The sequence below is a fragment of the Aythya marila genome (genome assembly GCF_965140915.1).
Source record: "Aythya marila genome assembly, chromosome: 10".
NCBI lineage: Eukaryota > Metazoa > Chordata > Aves > Anseriformes > Anatidae > Aythya > Aythya marila.
Genome location: NC_139051.1, coordinates 20,859,852 through 20,876,982, shown reverse-complemented (window position 1 = coordinate 20,876,982; position 17,131 = coordinate 20,859,852). Strand labels below are relative to the sequence as shown.

Below are 17,131 nucleotides of genomic sequence, written 5' to 3'. Positions count from 1 at the left end.
TGTCCTGAAAGCTTCTGATCACACAACTTCCCTCCTCATAGGAAAACTAACAGATGGAGTGATCATATGACCTTGAAAGACACCATTATACCAGATCACTAATTCCTTGAAACACCTTTGAATTATTTCACAGCCACAGGTCATTATTCCTTTTGTTATTGTAGCAGGTACAATATGAATGAGTTACATTGAAGAAATAACAAAAAGGCAAATCAAGGCACCCTAAGAACACAGCAAGTACAATTTTCGTACCACCTGCCCTTTCTTTCCAGTATGTTTGGAAATAAATTTCTGCAGTATTCTCAGTGACCATACCAATACTTATGCCATTTTATAAAAGAAGCCACCAGTTCTGTGTTCCCACGGAAGAAAATCCTGTCAGCACAACTAATGGATATCAGACGAATAAGCTTAGAAGCACAAGCAAGTGCACTGTCAAAACCATGTCATTAACCCACATGCCTATTTGTAGCAATATTATACACCCCACTGCCTCCAGTCACAGCTCAAGATAATCAGAATCCATGTTCAGAGTCATCTGATCTTGCAAAAACTGACAAAGTACTGCTAATAATCCACCACAGTTCAGAAACTATACTGGATTTTAAAAGGCAGCTTTTTTTTTGTGCCTTGTATTTGAGGCAGATTAAATCATTAAAAAGGCAGGGGTATCAGGTCATGATTTGTATGTTACAGCTGTCCAGTTAGAGTTGACAGACACTCTTTGCATGGGCTGTTGACTGATTAAAAGGCAGAGTAAGCCTCTGAGAGTCATAAATGGTAAATGGATGGGGGGGGGGGGGGGGGATTGTGATAAAGAAAAATACAAAGGCTGATGGAGTAATTCACTAGGAAGAGTTACACTTCTACTGAAGCCACAGATACTATCTAAAAAAAAAAAAAAAAAAGAAAGAAAGAAAAAAAGGCACAAAAGAAACTGGATGAACACACCACAGATTTGAAGGAGGAATCAGAATAAAGTGTATGTTACTATTCTAATTCAGAAAGCTGGACTGAATCTTCTGCCAGGTGGGGAACAAGCAAAGCAGAATGACAGGTGAGATACTGAAGCATTCAGATGAAAAATAAAATTACTCTATTCTCTAGGCATTTCCTTAATCTGTGTTTATTTTTGAATTTTACATTGGCAGCTGTATGTTGGCTTCTGAAGACAACTGTTGCAGAACAATATAATGAACTGAATTTATTGCTTACCTTGTTTGCAGGAATGCTGGATTCTTTCAAATGATTTTTACAATATAGAAGTAAAGAAATGCAGAAGATGTTTGCAATTTTAATATAAATACTATTTCATTTTAAAATGAAAATTCATGAGGAGTTTGCAAGTTAAACTGCAGTTTCAAATGAAGTAAAACTTTCATTTATACATCCATTATATTTAATCTTACAATAACACAGTTATTCCTTCAATATGGTATTCCTTGTTAGTAATTAACATTCGATCTCTGTAAGCCAATAAACAGTATGTCTTTTAATTTTCAAAGGTTTTCAAGTAGTAACTGACTAAGTATTTTTCATTTTGAAACAGTAAATAGTAAAAAAAAAAAAAACAAAAAAAAACCACAGTGTTATAAAAGGATTTAACACTCTGAGTCAAAGAAACTCAAATCACTCAACATCATCTGATTTTTGTATTTTTTTTTTAAATAAATTTCATGCATGAAATGGCACTTTGTTTACAAAGGAAGATCACTAGCAGTACATGAAAGGTAAAAAATATTATTTTTTCTGTTAAAGCTGACCTGAACATCAGGGAGCAAATTATAATTATAAATAATAAATATTATTAAGTGCTCCTGTGAACTCACTTTATCTTTTTAACAGCTCCTTGACAAATGTTTGCAGAGTGTGTAGAAATTTGTATCTCTGGGAAGTACAGCTGGAATTCAGATATGGGAATTAAGCAATATGTGTAAACATAGATATTTTAAAGAACAAATTTAAAGGATTCAAATTTCTGAAAAAAAAAAAAATCAGTTAACTGTTTTTATACCAACAGTTAGAAACTTTTTATTCTTTTGACAGCACATTAACATTTTTTTTAGGTAGTAAACTAGTAGATTTTTAGGCAGAAACTAGTAAAAATGCAAAAAAAAAAAAAAAAGGCATAAGATGTCTCAAAATTATTACTACCACAAAAAAAGAGAAACATTATAATTTAGTAATTTTAGAAACTCAGTAGAATTCCCTTCAAATATCACAGCTTTGCTGATGACAAAACCCCCTGAAAACTGTTTGTACTTAAGATAAAGCTGTGGGAAGTACGTCACTTTAAGACTGCAGAAGCACTTCATTCTGGATGATAAAATTATTTCAGTACTATCTGTAACTTGCTAATGCACTGTAAAAAATATGACCTATATTTATGCTACCTATAGTTTTTGACACATATCCTTTATATATATATATATACCCTTTGCTCTTGTTATTGACCCCTATGGCCACAAGACAAACAATTTATAATAATTTCAAATCATTATTGCTTCTTTCATTTGTGATACAGGTAGCTGGCTTTGGGTGCTGAGTTTCATCTTGCCAATATATGTTGCTCACGGATGTCCTGAAAAATGTACATGCCATACAGTTTCAAAGACTGCAGACTGCAAGAATAGAGGACTTAGAGAAATTCCTGCCCACTTACCTCCTGGAATTCAGATACTACAGTTGCAGAACAACCATATTTGGAGAATCAACGAAAATGCATTTACTGGAACACCATTGCTCAAAATATTAGACTTATCTAATAATTCTCTCTCAAGTTTGGCACCAGGTACTTTCCAAAAATTACGATATCTACAGGTTCTAAACCTAACCAGAAATTTGATTCATTATATAGAAAACAAGACTTTCAGTTTCCTCCCACACCTCAAAGAACTGGACTTGTCATCCAACAGCATTATACGTTTGCCTGAGACTTTTGGAAACAGTACAGGGAATATAACATTGCTGTCTGTGAAACACAACAAACTCCAGAAAATGGAAAGAGTTCTGCTGGAGTCGCTTCCAAACCTGAAAGTTGTTCTTTTCAAAGATAATCCCTGGCAATGTAACTGCAATGTCTTTGGCCTGAAACTGTGGCTGGAAAGTTTTTTATACAGAGGTAAGGAATTCTTCTCATTACATACAACGCACATAAGGACACTTAACCAGCATCTAAATGTTCTTTGCTGCTGTGGTTTAACAATTTACCTCACACCTTGCATCATCCCCTCAAATAAGCATACTAAAATACATGCTTATACATTGCTCAGAATATGTGTGCTTTCAAAATTACAGGTGGCAAAACAGAATCATAGAGGATCTTTGCAGAGAATAAGTGTGGATATATACAGTGTGCATATATACATTCTGAAAATACATGTAAGTAGTAAGCATGCACGTATATATCCGTATCTCTTTATATTAAATCTGCATCTATCTCTATTTCTACATGAAATCTGCGTATCTATCTCTATATCTATCTGCATAACAAGAGTTATTTGTGCACATACACTTGTTTTAATTCTACGACAGTTCTTCTGGTAGAAACCAGTCTACTGTTCAGAAGTTTTTTAGCTGGTACATGAGGATAAACATCAACACAGATAGCAATACCAATTTAGCTTTAGAGAACTCAATATTCTAATTTAAGACTCTCTTTAAATTATCACTTGGTAGCTCTTTATATATTTTTTTTTTAAATTTAATTAGCTCATTACCTAAAAGTGTGCAGTAACACCTTGTACAAGCTTACTTTTGTCTAGTGTTGCTTCCTAATTTGTTGTTAACTAGGAGTAGTACTAAATTTGCTAGCAATGTCCTCACAGATATCACAGAATCACAAAATCACAGAATTTCTAGGTTGGAAGAGACCTCTAGATCATCGAGTCCAACCTCTGACCTAACACTAACAAGTCCTCCATTAAACCATATCATTAAGCTCTACATCTAAACATCTTTTAAAGACCTCCAGGGATGGTGACTCAACCACTTCCCTGGGCAGCCCGTTCCAATGCCTAACAATACCATCACACAGGAAATTCTGTACATAAAAGTAGCCTTAATTTTTGGTCACACCTGCTTTTAAATATATTCAAGAGTTATGCTGTATACAAGAATATGATTTAATTCTTTTATATATCTCTGAATTTGTTTTGCTTACTGAGTTCAGAGAAACTTCGAAATTCAAGGTGATTAAAATAAAGAAAATGAGCATTCATCATCCCAAAGCATTGTTGTTCATATCCATTTTACCTGCAGTCATTGTATGCAGAAAAGGAATTAAGCATTAAAAGAAATGTCTTTCTTTCCCCTGGGAGGTATGTTTGAAAATGGAGAATTCAAAACAGCAGTGTAATTAACTTTTCTCTAAATCAGACTTTGATGCTTGAATGTGATATAAGATACTGATTACCTATCTGTAAATGAAGGTGACACATAGTGTGAAGATGGTTGATGTGGCCTGTAAGTGACTGGGCTGCCATCTTCAAGCATCAGAAGTCTACAGGCTAGCTGAAAAGCTGTAATGTCTATGCAGGTATGAAGGAAGAGTCTTCTGAGGGAGGTAAAAGCACTGCTGGAAGTAATCTTTTAGAATAGACAAAAAGCTAAACGCCTCTCAGGGTTAAAATCTTAATACTTTGGATTGGTAAAATATTAAATGATCCCAGAGCTTAAAGTTGCATTATGCTGGAACCATTCCCTACAACATATTTCAGAAGGGGTTTTGAGTTCTCTGTGCAGAAGAATTTAATGATCCAAGTAAACATACCAGATTATTTTAATTACTCTGCCAGCAGCATAAATTCCATATATTATTTTAAAAACCAACATTATTTAGAAATTCAGTGATGCCCTTCCAGTTTTCTGAGCATTGCATAGATAAGTAAAATGAAAACTTGCAAGAGATCTTAAAGGAAGCCAACATAAAGTGTGCTCTTCTATGTTTGTCCTTTCCTGAAATTACTTGTGTTACTTGTGTGAATCATATGAAGAAAAGCAAGTTGTATTGCACATTCTTATTACTTATACAGTGTACTTATGACAAAAGATTACTGTGGCTCTACAAACATTTAAGTCCTAACAAAGCACTGCTAAAGATGGAATACAGTCTGAATTTGGCAGTATTAAGTGATTTGTCCAATACAACTCTGAAAGATAAATTTTAGCTGAATCCAGCTCAGGTAATTGACATTTGATGCACACTCTTAAATAATTATAAAAAATTCTTCAATTCAGGCAGAACTCTAGTCTTCTATCCCAAGCACAGAAATTTTAGTTTCTTATAATCTTAGAAGGACCATGCTTGTAGAATTTGGTAATTTATGTATATCCAAATTCAAACTAACTCGTTGGAGGTTCCTGGAACCAGGCTTTACATTTGGCTATTAAAAACCAAGTGACAAGCTGCTATGCTTATATGTCTTAGAACATCATCAATATTTGTGGAAAAGTAGTCTCCACATTTCAGCTTGAGTTCATCTATATTCAGTATTTTCTCAAAAAAAATCCTTTCCAAGATGAAAATTTCTGTGCCTGCCTTTAAATAAAAGGTGGTTTATTTCAGATAGAGAACAGGGAGAAAATTCAGCTGACTCGATTGAGTTAAATTTTCAAAATATGTAAACATTGGTTTTGGCCTTGTTGACTTCTCAACACACTATACCCCTAAAGCCATGATATATAGACTAATTAGAGCCCTGAAGGCTACAAACTGTGTGTGTTGCTCTACACGCCGAGGAACAACAGCATGATTTACCAGGACTACTTCACTTCCCGTTATACTAAGAACATCCTTCAAGAGAGAGCAGAAGCTGGCTGAAAGCAATCATGAAGTTCACCATTTGAACAAGCTAATAGACTGATTAATCCTAACTCCTTTAGATCTCTGAATATTTTCTTACCATGAACTTGAAAACATTTCTCAGGTATACAGCTTACTGAACTTTCTCTTTGCTTTGTTGCAATTAGTGTATGATGTCAGAAGAATGATTCATGAGAAATGAATGATTGAAAGGGGATATTTCAGTCAAGTGGAATATGTTTACTAAGTATATTTTTTCAATTTTTATTTATGTAATATTATGTAGTATTTATGTACTATTAAGTAATGGTAGAAATTTGAATGCAATGAATTTGCTGTTAGCAATGTCTTACTTTTTATTTATGATTTCTTTCAACAACTCCTTTTGTTTCTTGCTTTAGCATCCATCAAGCACAGATTACAATTCCTGATGAATTAGTACTTACAAATTATTTCTTCTATTAGTATTAAAGTGTAATAATCTTATCTTTGGTATAGCTGAAAAAAGATGCAGCTATAAATCTTCAAAAGTATGAAGTCAAAGCTGACTATAAGTGTAATTCATGCATGTGTTATTTTTACATGAAGAGAGCCCAGAAATTATAATAAAATCATAACAATCATAATCTTTTTACTTTTTTTTTTTTTTTTTTCTTTTTTAAAGGAGGAATAAGTGATGGCATTATCTGCTCAACACCAGGGATTCGGAAGGGCAAGGACCTCCTCAAAGTTCCTTATGAGCTGTTTGGGGCATGCCCTCTTACAGCAGCTCATGTTCATCTGACTAGCATTCATCACCATAACTTCGAGCACCGAAGTTCTCTGAAGCATGCTCATCACAACGAACACGCAGAAAACAGCTGGTCAAACTGTGACCCCAAACCAAAGCCAAGGCCTGTTAGTTTGCGTCATGCAATTGCCACTGTAGTAATAACCGGAGTTGTCTGTGGAATTGTGTGTCTAATGATGTTGGCAGCTGCTGTTTATGGTTGTGCCTATGCTGCAATTACTGCTAAATACCACAGAGAACATTTAGCCTCAGCAAGACAGCATGGGACTCCTGAGGAAAAAGAGCCATTCAATAGTTCCTTGGCTTGAGTTACTTTTGTCTTTGGTTTCTCCAAAATAAAGAGCCCTCACTTCAGTTAAAAAGACCAGAATCTAAATAGAATTGATTTAATAGTTATGACTGCTTTTCTTTCCCTTTTCACATTGAAGAAATTTTATGTACACATGTATATTAATTCCTTGGAATAAATATAAAAACTTCATGTAGCAGAATGCAAATGTATCTGCAGTTTTTGCTGTATATTCTGAAGCCTCTATGTAAGGTTGAGTGCTAAAAATAATGAAATTTTGATGTAGGCCTTTCCAAGTATTCCATTCTTCATGACTAGCTCTCGAGGTAATATTAGTACAATATACGACTTATGATGTCAAGCCAAGTCACCACCCAACACAAAAGAGCTTTCTGCAAAGAAAAATACAAAATAGTTATAAATGAGGAGATTTTGAGATCTTAGATTATCTGATATGTATTCCAAAATACAATTCATAGCCATTTTTAGAACTGGGCAGTCCATACACTGCCAGTGATAACTTAGAACATTTTTTAAAACATTTCTAAATACATTCCACTTGCCAATCTGCCCTAGGAGACAATAAATAAACGCTACATCCATTATGTAGTTTAGAAAACAGGAAGTGCCTTGTTAGGCATCACATTTCGTTTTTAAAGTACTTACTGGAGAAGAAGGAAGAGAGTTGAGACATCACAGGAAGAGGAAGGAATATGATGCAGGTACAAGCACTGAGATAAGTATAGATAGCATATATGAAGAGACATTACCCATTCTACTAGCAGTATACATGCCTGCTACAGACGTTTCTGAAGCTTCTTAATCCCAAATCCACACAACTGCTCCATTTTGAAAATTTCAGGTCTCCAGAGGCAGCCCTAATCAGAATGCTGCCCTTCAGCAGTAAGGATAATATAGCTCCATGTTTACATGTTCTAGTTCTCACAGAGAAAACATTCAACTGAATTCGTTCAAGGATCTGCCCTTTCTGCAGTACAGTTTTGCCATCAGAGGAAATCAAAGCCAAAACAGAGCAACATAAATTTAGGGCAGAAAGATTATTTTGAACATGCAGAAGTATTTTTCAAATATTTGATAGAAATAATAGTTTAAAGACAACTAAGAGAGATCAGCTACTCCACCTACCCTTTCTGAGACTAGATGAAGTATATCTGGACTATTTCTGACAGAAATTTTTCTAAGGTGTTTTTAAACCTCTCCAGTGACATGGATTAAAGACCTGTTTAGGCAGCTGATGAAGAAATCAACTGTGCTTGTAGTCTGCAAGGTTTGTTTTTTTTTTTCTCAGCATCTATCCTAAACCTGCTTTGATGAAAATATTGTTGGTGGGTTTTATAGGCCAGAAACTTGAGGACAACACCTGAGTAACACTCCAAAAGGGCAAAAGGAAGCTGTGACATGGCATTCAGAGACTTCTGATTTCCTTCCAATGGATGGGTTCCCTGAGAAAGCTATTCTAATAACAGCCTCAACTGAGTAATGGGCTGTATGTCAGGAGTCATGTAACCCTTGCTCTTATCTACTTAGTAATAATTAAAACCTAAATTTTAAAGCTTATTCCTGCATCTGCAGTTACTTTCATGTCCAGAGAAAATTAAGCATCTCAGTCTTAATGTAAATCTAGCAGACATTGAAAACAATTAATTTAAAAACAAGTAATCTTCCCTCCCTCCCTCTCTCGTAACAGTTAAGTACTTCTTATTATAGGCTGTCCTCATTCCTCTCTGTCGTGGACTAAAAAACCCAAGCTGTTCCAAAATTTCCTATGAGGCCATATTTTCCAAACTTTTTTCACCCCCTGCATTCCCTGGAACCTTTTTGGTTTTTATTATATTTTAAATGTGGTATCCCACACCAGGCACATTACCTTCATCTAAGACATTATCAGGACAGAATCTATTAGAATACTTATATTCAGGCTTTCCAAATCTCTTGATGATGTATCTCTGAACTATCTCTGAAGTGAATTTGATTCTTTTTCTTTTCTTTTGAAATATTTTCTAAATTTTAATGAACAATCTCTTTTCAGAGCTCATTCAGGTGCGGAGATCTACATTTTCTACTCTTGTATCCATTTAGCAGGACAACATTTTGCAAAGCAAAATACAGTTTTGCAGACAGAGAATACTGAAATAATTCAGGATAGGATCTTACTGCCCATAGGAAAAAAAAATGAGTCAGAAGCCAAATCACGATGTCTTCCTATGGTGACCACCTAAAATGAGCACAGCTCCATTCAGAGTTCAGATCCTAAAATAAAAGTTAATAAACCTCCAGCCTCCATGGAGATTTTACCCACTGTCTTATAATAGGCTTAGATACAGCAATGCAGCTTCCATTACAAGTAAGTTCATATTTCCGATGTCCTCAAGCAAAGTAAAAATATAGTTTGATTAAATATTTCCTTGGTAGTAATAACCAGTCTTAGTGTTTAAAGAACAGTCCTATTTAAAAAAAAAAAAAACACAAAAAAAAACAAAAAAAAACCTTTTGATCCTTTTGATTTTTCTTACTGTATGAAAGTGGAAAAGAGATAATGAAGGGCACAACAACATTTAAAGGAACTCTTTCCAAGTCAAATTTGAGATGCTTTGGGGATTTTCATGCACACATAAGGCTGTAAATTGATATGGAGTTCTGCCAGAAAGCAAAATATTTTGTATTTCCATTTGTTCATTCTGCTAAAGGAGTACAGCAAGCCAATTCATGCCAAGTCTGATTTATACTTTCTAAATTGATTTTAAGAAAAGAACAAAAAAAAAAAAAAAAAAAAAGAGGGAAATGTCTCATTTAACTCTGTTAAGAGTATACAAATTTACAATTGTTTGTAGTTAATAAATTCCAGTTATTTATGATGACAAGAAAACAACAGGCAGGCAAAAGAGAAACGCATTTACTTAATTACTTAAACTAATAAATGCAAAATTATTTATTTTCAATAAAGGAAACTGAATGTTCAACTACTGAAAAATAGAGATAAAAGGCACAGTTTGCTGCCCTTAGCAATTGTTGACTGTAACAAGTGGAAGACTGGATCTAGTGATTCCTCACAGAAGCCCCTTAATTTGTAAAGCTTAGCAATGGACATCTGCTGCTGAAATAAGTTGTCTGCACAGATTTATATTTCAGATAAAGGTTGCTGAGAAGGCTTTGTTGTTTTTCCAGAAACCTAACGAGTATTATAGAATGTACAATATTTTTTCCTAATCTCAGTGAAAAATACTCCTTCCCACAAAATTAAGGAAAATATCAGGGCATTCTACTCTGCAAGGTATTTGCAAAGACAGAGAATGTAAACATATTGTTTTATTCCTTTCTTTCACAACGAGGCTCACTGTATTACTCTGTTTTCAGAAAAAAAAATGGCCTTTAAAATTTCAAATTAGAAAAGAGATTAAAAAACTTTAATATGCCAACATTTTTTACAGAAATTGTCCTTAGAAATTATATTGAAAGAAACAAAGCTTAATTTGAAATGTACTTGCTTGCCATATGTGCCTTTCCATCCAAAGCTTGAAAAAACAATCAAAATTCAGCCTCATTATTCCCTAGTAATGCAATGTCTAATCAAAATTAGGATCCCTCTTCTTGAATATAAAAGTAGAACATTTAGCGACGTTATGCACAGTTTATCTATCATTAACAGCCTTACCAAAAAAAAAGGCCAACTGTTACCTACTAATAACCATCTATCTTTGCTGGCCAGAAGACAAAGACATGCAGGCTTTAGTTAAGCATCCAGAAAGTATGCCAACTTTTACAACTTTAATATTCGAACTTGGCTGAAAAGTGTCATAGTGCTAATAATCATGAAGGGTCTTGGTACTTCCTGGGCTTATTTTACCTGAAAAATGTCTGTATGCTCCCCAGATGAGACAGGCAGCAACATTAAACATCTGGATGTGGAAGCAAGTCACAACAGGGGAGAAGGAATACGAAGTAGAAACCCATCATAAGCAAACCAATGGCTACATAGTTCATAACTATCTCCAGTAAAAGCTTCAGTTATCATTTCTGATTACTGAGAGATTCCCCAGATTTTAGGGCTATTTACACTACACATTTGACTTTCTGCATAAAACTACCAAGCTCATTTCAAGACACAACAAACAAGAAGAGAAGAAAAAGGAAATTATTAATGTTTGGAAATGTAGTCTACTGGGAGGAAATAAATCAATTATTTCACAGTACTCAAACTGGGATTAATGCATTCATATACTACATAATTGCAGAGAATCACTCAAAGTATTTTTGAACTTTATACTTCTGCAGTATTTGAATTTTTAAAAAGGACGCAGGTTGTGTTTGCCTCTGTCCTTCCGATAGGGGGTATCGAAGCTGAAAGGTGTGCTGTTCACATAAACTCGTGGCTTCGAGACTGGTGTGACCGGCAGAACTTTGGGTTCTTTGATCATGGGAAGGTCTATGCTACACCGGGCCTGATGGCACCGGATGGGATGCGCCTCTCTCGGAGAGGGGTAAGGATCTTTGGTCAGGAGTTGGCAGGGCTGATAGATAGGGCTTTAAACTAGAGTCGAAGGGGGAAGGGGCTAAAACCAGGCACGCCAGTGAAGACCTAAGGGATGGTACGTTAGAATCAAAGGGGCTGTGTGCCAGTGAGGTCCTTCGGTCAGATCCACAAGGTGCTGAGTGTAAGGAGACGCACCTGAAGTGCTTCTACACGAACGCACGCAGTATGAGGAATAAAATGGATGAGCTAGAAGTCCTGGCCCAGTCCCGCAACTACGACATCATCGGCATAAGCGAAACCTGGTGGGATGAGTCCTGTGACTGGGGTGTTGCGATAGACGGTTACAGGCTCTTCAGGAGGGACAGGCAGGGTAGGCGAGGTGGTGGGGTGGTGATGTATGTGAAGCAGGGGCTGGACTGTGTGGAACTTCAGGTCAGCAATGGCAAAGTTGAGAGCCTCTGGGTAAGGATCAAGGGACGAACGAATAAAGGGGATGTCGTTGTGGGAGTCTATTACAGACCGCCTGGCCAGGACGATAGCGCCGATAAATTATTCTTTACAGAACTAAGAGAGGCCTCGAGATTAACTCCCCTTGTCCTTATGGGGGACTTCAACTTGCCAGACGTTAACTGGGAGTGCCACACGGCTGACACGAGCAAGTCCAGGAGGTTCATGAAGCACCTAGATGATAACTTCTTGGTGCAGGTGCTAACGGAGGCAACTAGGAAAGGTGCCCTCCTAGACCTGTTGCTGGAGAACAGAGAGGGTCTGGTGGGAGATGTGGTGATTGGTGGCCGCCTTGGTCATAGTGACCATGAAGTGGTTGAGTTCAAAATTTACAGTGACAGAAGGAAAAGTGCCACCAAAACCTCATCCCTAGATATGGGGAAAGCAGACTTCAGGCTGCTCAGGGAACTAGTCAGCAAGGTCCCCTGGGAAACTGCTCTTGAAGGCCTCGATGTCCACCAGTGCTGGTCATTCTTTAAGCAATGCCTCCTAGAAGCACAAGATCAGGCAATTCCTAAATATCGCAAGTCAGGCAGGCGGGGCAGGAGGCCGGCGTGGCTGACCAGGAACATTCTAATGGAGATTAGGCAGAAACAGGGAGTGTTTCGCTACTGGAAGGAGGGCCAGGTGTCATGGAAAGAATACAGGGATGCTGTTCGTGTTTGTAGGGAGAAAGTTCGTGTGGCCAAAGCACACCTAGAGTTGAAGCTGGCTGTGTCTGTGAGAGAAAATAAAAAGGGTTTTTTTAGATATGTGAATGGAAAAAGGAGAACTAAAGAATACATAGGGCCGCTCCTTGATAGGGAAGGTCTCCTCACAGACAATGACATAGGCAAAGCAGAGATGCTTAACGCCTTCTTTGCCTCTGTCTTCAATGCCAATGATGGGCTTCGGGACCCAGGGTGCCCTGAGCTGGAGGACCGGGACGGTGGGGATGACAAACTCCCAACCAACCCTGAACGTGTGCGGGATTTGCTGCTCCATCTGGATCCCTAAAAGTCCATGGGTCCGGATGGGATTCATCCCCGGGTGCTGAAAGAGCTGGCGGACGTCATCGCGGAACCTCTCTCAATTATTTTTCAACGATCCTGGGAATTTGGAGAGGTCCCGGTAGACTGGAAGCTGGCAAATGTTGTGCCGATTTTCAAGAACGGTCAGAAAGAAGACCCTAGCAATTACAGGCCTGTCAGTCTCACGTCAGTGCCTGGTAAAATCATGGAGAAGATGGTTCTCGAACTTATTGAGGCGCACCTGGGGGACAAAGCAGTCATTGGTCCCAGCCAGCATGGGTTTGTGAAGGGTAGATCCTGCCTAACTAACCTGATTTCCTTTTATGATAAGATCACCCGTATGGTGGACCAAGAGAAACCAGCTGATGTGATTTTTTTGGACTTCAGCAAGGCTTTTGACATGGTTTCCCATAGGATCCTACTGGACAAAATGTCTACCATACAGCTAAATAAAAACATCATACGATGGGTGAGCAATTGGCTAACGGGCAGGGCCCAAAGGGTTATGGTAAATGGGGCTGCGTCAGGCTGGCGGGCGGTCACCAGTGGGGTCCCTCAAGGCTCCATTTTAGGGCCGGTACTTTTCAATATTTTTATAAACGATCTGGATGTAGGAATAGAAGGTATTTTGAGCAAGTTTGCTGATGACACCAAACTTGGAGGAGTTGTGGACTCGAATGAGGGTGGAAAGGCCTTGCAGAGGGATCTGGATAGGTTGGAGAGCTGGGCGATCACCAACCGCATGAAGTTCAATAAGAGCAAGTGCCGGGTCCTGCACCTGGGACGGGGAAACCCTGGCTGCATGTACAGACTGGGCGATGAGATGCTGGAGAGCAGCCTAGAAGAGAGGGATCTGGGGGTCGTGGTAGACAGCAAGTTGAATATGAGCCAGCAGTGTGCCCTGGCAGCCAGGAGGGCCAACCGTGTCCTGGGGTGCATCAAGCACAGCATCGCTAGTAGGTCAAAGGAGGTGATTGTCCCACTCTACTCTGCGCTGTGCGGCCTCACCTCGAGTACTGTGTGCAGTTCTGGGCACCACAGTATAAAAAGGACATGAAACTGTTGGAGAGTGTCCAGAGGAGGGCCACGAAGATGGTGAAAGGCCTGGAGGGGAAGACGTACGAAGAACGGCTGAGGTCACTGGGCCTGTTCAGCCTGGAGAAGAGGAGGCTGAGGGGAGACCTCATCACAGTCTACAACATCCTCGTAAGGGGGTGTCGAGAGGCAGGAGACCTTTTCTCCATTAACACCAGTGACAGCACCCGCGGGAACGGGGTTAAGCTGAAGCAGGGGAAATTAAGGCTTGACATCAGGAGGGGGTTCTTCACAGAGAGGGTGGTTGCACACTGGAACAGGCTCCCCAGGGAAGTGGTCACTGCACCGAGCCTGTCTGAATTTAAGAAGAGATTGGACTGTGCACTTAGTCACATGGTCTGAACTTTTGGGTAGACCTATGCGGTGTCAAGAGTTGGACTTGATGATCCTTAAGGGTCCCTTCCAACTCAGGATATTCTATGATTCTATGATTCTATGATCTTATCTGCTGTCTTGTTCTGCAATCAATGTTTTATTTTGCCAGCATAATTATTTAGGAAAATAAATAAATAAATAAATAAAATTTGATTTCTAGTATATCTCAAGATCAATTCATGTATTTAAGCTCTTCCCACCCATCAAAATTACATAGTACTCAAAAACAAACAAAACCCACCAATATCAAAGCAGAGGTGCAGAAATGAAGAGGAGAATGCTCTGTGGAATTTACTATATATGTGTATACTGTACATGTTGGGATACTCACTTCATTCATCCATCAGTACCCTAGATTCTTTGAGAACAAGTTCTAAGGAAAGCCCAAGAATTACATTAATTAAATTCTCAAGGCAACACTAGCAGAGAAATATAGTAAAGATCCACATTAATTATTCCAAACAATAATTCTGTATGGTAAAATGAATAGAGAACCAACACAAATGAAGGAAAATGTACGAATTGAGTGTACCATCTAACTTCAGATTTGCTGTTCAGTCAAGGACAAGAGTCAGGATTTTACCACTTGCTCCAAATCATTTTTTAGAGGAGCCTACCTGTCCTCATGCATTACCTACAAATCCTGTTTCCTCAGTCTTGACTCCTAATCTAAGTCTGTCAGTTACTAGGCTAGGCTGTGCAAATATACATTCCAATGAAAATATTAGACTATATACCAATATTAAATTTATGAATACACAGATAATATTCAAAATGAACAAAAAACTCTGGAAAAACATAAACTAGTGGTTTTTCACCAAAGCATGCAAAGCATTTTGAGGGATTTACTAAACACTACCGCTGAATTACTTCTGTGGCTCACAATGTGGAGTAAAGATTAAGTAAACCACTGTCTTGCCTGACAAGGAAAACATCTATTTTAGAACACTTCAAAAATTTGGTTGATAGGTCATTATGAAGACATATTCATTTTACCTTAGGCTGCTAAACTGCTAAAATGAAGTTTCATAGATGGTGCCATAAATTTTACAGACTCTGTATGACAGTGACATTTGCTTGTATGTTTTTAATAATATAGTAATACCGAAGCAATACATATGACAAAAAAGAAAAAAAAAGAAAAAAAAAAAAGCAAGCTGTACAGAGATTTAAAATAGATATATTTAACTCTATGCTGTTGTAACAATAACTGACTTAACTATTTGAGAAACTTTTAAAATACCTGCCATTCCTAGAAATATAAGTACTTCACTACTTTGAATTAAATTATTGGAAGTTATTTTTTCAAAGCACATGCTGGATCTGGATCAAAGAGAGATTTGCGTAAGAACTTCATTCTAATTCACTTCAAGAAATCCTAGTGTTTCAAAGTAGCATTTATAATGATTACTAACACACATAAAAGAAGGGCAATGAAGGTTTTTGTTTGTTTGTTTGTTTTTAATATAAGGCAGTTAGTTCCACATACAATGCACACATTTTCCTCCGTGACAGTATAAAACAATCTTGCATACTCAGATAACACTTGTATACCTAGATAACGCAAAGTCTCAGTTACTGGAAAACTCATATATTCACCAATTTTTCTTACAAATTGCCATTCTACAGAGGCTGATTCAAACAGGAAAGATCAAAAAACTGAAGTGTGACCAGCCTCAGAAAGACAGACTTGTATTTTAAATGTAATATGAGATTTTAGGTCTTTCCTTTCTTCAAGGCACTGTTTGAAATGGCTTAAACAGCAGGGTTTTTGGGGTCACTTTCCTGTGGCCAGAGTAGAAGCATTGAAAATAACATGCCATTTTTAACGAATTAGTCCTGAAAGAAGATATGGTAAAGATTTCATCGATCTTATGGATGGGGAAACAGAAAGGAGAACCTAAATCTTCAAAATTCAAGGTCACTCAAAATACCTGAAAGGTTTTAGCCTCTTGTTTGGGGATATATAACATGGAATAATTTAATTTCCGGTTATAACGTATTTTTTTTTCTTAAATGATACTAAAATTAGAACAATGAGGGTGGTAGGTAAGAACAATTGCAAATATTTATCTCCTCTAGGATTTGGAGACAAGAACACTGAATCTGTACAGGGACTGTCTAGAAAAATAATCAGTTCTGAAAAGTTAAATACTGGAAAGGGAAAGGATCCTGGTTTTACATGGGACAAACAGTTTGCAGATATAAAATATAATATTCTATGTTTGAATAATAAGGATTTTTGGTAAAAGCATACAAAAATCAAACTATTGGTGAATAGAAGAGGATTAGTCTGTCTTTTCTTCAGATTCTCTAATACCTCTTATATCTGATTACAAAAGCCTGCTGAAATATATTTTTATATATCAGTGTATCTTTAAATTTAAATAATATATACATAAAGTAACTCTTAGGTATGATCTGCATTTTTAGCAGGCATCAGTAGTATTACTTTAAATGTTATTTCTTTTATTCTTGTAAGCCATATAATGATGTTTTTTTTCCTAAGACATCTCTTACCTGATAAATTCTTTCTATTGGTCTCACAACATTACTCTGTGGCAGAGACCAGGGAGTAATCTAACAGTTACTGTTCCCTTTTGCTATGGCACTTTGTACTATGGAATTTAATGCTATGGCACCATCTACCATGGAATTTAATGCACCTGCCATGCATTTGAAGGATGGCTTCCCCAGAACCTTGTGTGTCACATACCTGTAGAAAGACAAGATGCTATATAAAAGTATGAATCTAAGTACTTTCCATTTT

At 37.3% G+C, this 17,131-nt stretch overlaps 2 protein-coding genes across 2 annotated transcripts in view; one reads left to right on the top strand and one right to left on the bottom strand.

Annotated features, from left to right (window-relative positions):
• Window positions 1–17,131, bottom strand: part of CACNA2D3 (calcium voltage-gated channel auxiliary subunit alpha2delta 3) — a 463,161-nt gene that overhangs the window by 70,098 nt on the left and 375,932 nt on the right. The window lies entirely within an intron of this gene.
• LRTM1 (leucine rich repeats and transmembrane domains 1) lies at window positions 1,051–6,901 on the top strand (the record flags this gene model as incomplete). The annotated part of the gene is made up of 3 exons (XM_082768450.1): window positions 1,051–1,057; window positions 2,525–3,121; window positions 6,468–6,901. The coding sequence occupies 3 exons, from the start codon at window positions 1,051–1,053 to the stop codon at window positions 6,899–6,901; spliced, it is 1,038 nt and encodes a 345-aa protein (XP_082624576.1).